General features: G+C 29.8%; 1 protein-coding gene across 1 annotated transcript; it reads left to right on the forward strand.

Annotated features, from left to right (window-relative positions):
- The first annotated feature begins 1,341 nt into the window (after nucleotides 1-1,341).
- LOC136985424 (POTE ankyrin domain family member B-like) lies at nucleotides 1,342-3,531 on the forward strand. The gene has a single exon (XM_067282703.1). The coding sequence runs from the start codon at nucleotides 1,388-1,390 to the stop codon at nucleotides 3,443-3,445; it is 2,058 nt and encodes a 685-aa protein (XP_067138804.1). The 5' UTR covers nucleotides 1,342-1,387; the 3' UTR covers nucleotides 3,446-3,531.
- Nucleotides 3,532-4,293: the final 762 nt, after the last annotated feature.

Raw genomic sequence — 4,293 nt, forward strand, 5'->3', positions numbered from 1 at the left:
ACAGTATTAGCTATCTTAATTATTTTCACATTATGAAACAGAACAAATCATTATGTGAAAATTTAATAAATAACTCTTCGAAAAAACATTTCAATAAAAAGTTACGAATATTCAAAATAGTAAAATTTTATCTGCAATATTGATATTATTGTGAAGAATTTTCCATAAAATTCTGTAATTTGGGAAAATTTTGCAGTTACTTTGGAGATAATTGACTCTATTTATCTGGCAATTTTAGCTGAAGAAGCGCTGTTTGTACGCTTGGAGCGATATTATAGGTATTTGTAGTATACATATATTTCATTTTTTCATCAACGAGATATTTGCAGATAGTAGGCCTATATGCGGACAGTATTCGCCCATCTTTAATTATAATAAATTTTTCACCATTTTTACATTATGCGTAAGGCCGGCTTTATTGTATAGAAATTAAAAAGAAAATCTCATGATGCTAATCAAATTTTTTTAAAATTTAAAACAATTCATCCTGATTCCTAATTGATACCCGAACGTTGAACAAACACTTCGTAATTGGAATAATATCCTATGTGGTTCTAATTATTGTGGACAGCTAAAGACGAAAGCAGTAAATGAAAGTTAATAAATTGCTGCGAAAGATGAACAGAGTTTATGAGGATATAGAACAGAATGATCAAAATAAGGGGCAGATCCGGAGAATTAGAAAAGAGATAGGACGAGGTAGCCTAAATGGCAGGATTGTGGATAGCTAATTTAAGAAAACAATTCATCAGAGTTACTTATTTGACGCGCTGTAATAATTGCAGATGGCCAAAAATTTTTCTATTTAAATTGGAAAGAACAAGCTAAAATTACGTATTTATAAAATATGAACAAGTCATACAGTATTTCAATTTAAAAAATAATAATAACAGCTTTATCTTTACGACTGACTTTTATGTTTCGTCATATTTCTTGAATTGTTCAAAATAGATTTTATTATTCTATTTGTGAAACATTTTCTAAAACGGATTTAAAAACCTGACGATGGCCTATGGGAGTAGACTGAAAACATTTGTTGATAAAAAATTCTCTCAAAAATCTATTATAAACAAATAAAATATTCTTTCTCCTGATCTCAAAAGTCGTTACGCAAATAGATAATTTTCATTTATATACGAATTTAAAATAAATAGAAATTAATTTAAAGTGATGTAGATTAATAAAATAAAAAAAATAAATAAAACAAACTTTATATAAAATTTCTGAATCTCTTGAAAATTTTTATATTAATCTCTTCTCGTGATATCGTTATTTTACATACTAAATATTAAAATACATCTAACAATAACTCATTATTACGTTTATTATAATTGTTTAGAATAATTTGCAGAATCAATTTTAACTTTGTAAAACTTCATGATTTAATATGGAACAATACAGTGATGACATGGACGATGACAAAACTAATGAAAGTTTAAATGCTTATTCGGATTTGTCTCCTCTTCATATTGCTTGTTGGAAGGGAAAAGAATCAAAATTAAAAATATATTTGAAAAAATATAAAGATGTAAATGTCACAGATAAAGATAAAAGAACACCTCTTCATCTCGCATCTGTTCAAGGATTCGCAGGATGTGTTAAAAAACTTATTGATAATGGTGCTAATGTCAATATCAGAGATATACAAGGCCACACTCCCATATTCAAAGCAGTAGAAGCGGGACATATCAACATCGTCAAAATGTTGGTAGAAGCTGGATCAGATTTGGTATTAAGAGATTATATTGGAGATACAGTTTTGCATAAGGCTATAAAATATAAATTTACCAACATCGCATCTGTATTGATTAATAACAGCTTTTATTTAGATGTAGTCAACAATGAAAATCAGACTCCATTACATTGCGCTGCTTCGATGGGCTTGACAGAAACGGTCGAAGCATTAGTTGATCGCGGTGCTGCAACTGATGTTGTTGATGAAAAAAATAAAACACCTTTTACAATCTCTTGTGAAAAAGGTTATAAAGATATTATGAATATTTTACGACGAAATACAGAACTCTACAGCAGTGAAAATCAAATTGTATATCTGAAGAAACGTCCGAAAGTTGAAGATAATTACGAAAAAGAATATAAGAGAAATCAGATAAATGAAGAGTATACAAACTTATTAAATAAGAATTTAGTTAATTTAAAAAACAAACCGAATATTAATAATAATATGGACTATTCATCTTATGAATCGAAGCATCAGAATATTATGAAATCATATTCTATTTCTCGTAACGATCTAAAAACATTAAAACGTGAATATGATTATGATTTGAATAGTTCAGTCTCTGAAGAAATTGTAAAGGATAATACAAAAAGAGATACTGTAGATAAAGTGTCCAATGTCATGAGTGGTTTAATGAATTTTGCAAATCAATTAGAAGAAGTAAAATCAATTTTAAAACATAAGTGTTTGTTAGAAGGACAATATAGAGACAAAATCCAAGCTCTGCAATCAAATCTGTTAAAGATTCAAGAAGAAAAAGAAGAACTTGGAATATACGAACGCGATTTTAAAGGTCAAGTGACTAGTTTAGAAAATGACTTAAATAGTTCTCTATCATCATTACATTATTTGCAAACCGAAGTCGATAAATTGAAAAACAGACTGAAACACGAAAGGGATGCTTATGAAAAACTAAAGCACGATTCAGATAAATTAAAACAGAAGGAAGACGAATATTGCCAAATATTGAAATCTTCAGAAATTCAAATAGAGGAAGCAAAATCTCAAAAGAAAGCTGCAGAAATTGAAAATGCTTCTCTGAATAATGAGATTAATCTGCTTAAAACTGAGGCAGAAAATAAACGAGAGGAGCTGAACGATTGGCAAAGAAAATTTACTGAGATTAATAACGAAAAGCACAGTTTGGAAATGAGAGTAGATATTCTCAATAAGGATCTAAACTTTAAACAAAAATCTTTAGACAGTTGTATTCATTCAAATGAGCAAAAGTTACAAGCATTACAGGCAGAAAAAGAATCAATCGAAAAAAAATTAGTTTTAGAAACACGCAAAAGAACAATATCCGAAAAGAAACTCTCAGTAATCGAGCAAGAATTACAAGATTTAAAAATAAATTATGGTTCAGCGAAGAAGGAATTAAATCAATTACAACAATGTTTAGAAGAACAGTCGGGTTCTCATAGTAATTCAGAAAAAATACTTCGAACACAAGTTGAAAATCTCACAGCTGATAATATGGCTTTGTGTAGTAGAGTAAACGAGTTAAGAGAGGTTCTCAAACATGCAGAAACCGAATTTCAAAAGGAGCAGATAGAAAGTAATCAGATCATTTCTAATCTGCAAAATGAATTGAAACAATACGATCAATATTTTGATCGTACCAAATCAAATAATTCCATACAATCATCAAAAACCTATAGTATACATCGTGGAAAAGTTGTTCTTAATAAGGCTTATCCTAAATAACAGCAAAAAAAAAAGTAATTAATAATAACAATTTCGGTTAATTAATGGAAACTAAAATTAGTTTAAAATCATTAATAGGAACAAAATATGCGTTTAATAAATATCTAAATAAAAATGAATTAATTTAAAACATTTCATTTATTAATATTGTATTAATAAACAAAAATGTGTTGTAATACATTTAATTTAATTTGAGGTCCACCAGTAGCCAAGTGGTTCAGTTCCTAAACATTGGGAGTTTGGTCGTGGGTTTGCGACTCGCCAGGACGGGCTGGCCACGTGGCGATTTCCGGGTTTTCTCCACGTCTGCAACACCTGAATAAGGGCCAGTTACCCTTAAAAAAGACTTCCAGGAAGGCAGGAAGGATGAAATAATAGATCCCTACAAAGAAGAGGCTAATAGGGAGTGTGATCACTCCATCAGTCTCAACGAACCGTCAAGGTCCACCAGTATCCGAGGGGATAAAACCACTTAGTTCAGAAGTGCCACAATAGCGTTTTGTTACTTTTTTTAAATGAAAATCTCTCGCATATCCTGAAATGTTGACATAGCAGAATATTTGGTTGCATTTAGCCTGCTAAATATCACTCTAGACAACGTTTGATAGCAGTACTTTAATTACGATTACCTTTTATATTTTAAGCATGTAGAGTGAAATCGTTTTAACAGATAGAAATACAAAAATCTATATCAAAAATCCAGCAACAAGTTAGCAACCGATCACCCACTGTATTCGTACTTCTGATGTCATTTGACAAGCTTTACAGTTTAGTTTCAATTAAAATTTTAATTTTTTATCTATTAATGAAATAAACCAACAACGGGTTGCTCAACTTTTCCGGCAACA

Source organism: Centruroides vittatus, unplaced genomic scaffold (assembly GCF_030686945.1).
Source record: "Centruroides vittatus isolate TY-2023 unplaced genomic scaffold, ASM3068694v2 contig_970, whole genome shotgun sequence".
NCBI lineage: Eukaryota > Metazoa > Arthropoda > Arachnida > Scorpiones > Buthidae > Centruroides > Centruroides vittatus.

Bases quoted from the DNA above. Each gene is read 5' to 3' on its own strand.
- LOC136985424 (XM_067282703.1), top strand. From the start codon at position 1,388: ATGGAACAATACAGTGATGACATGGACGATGACAAAACTAATGAAAGT.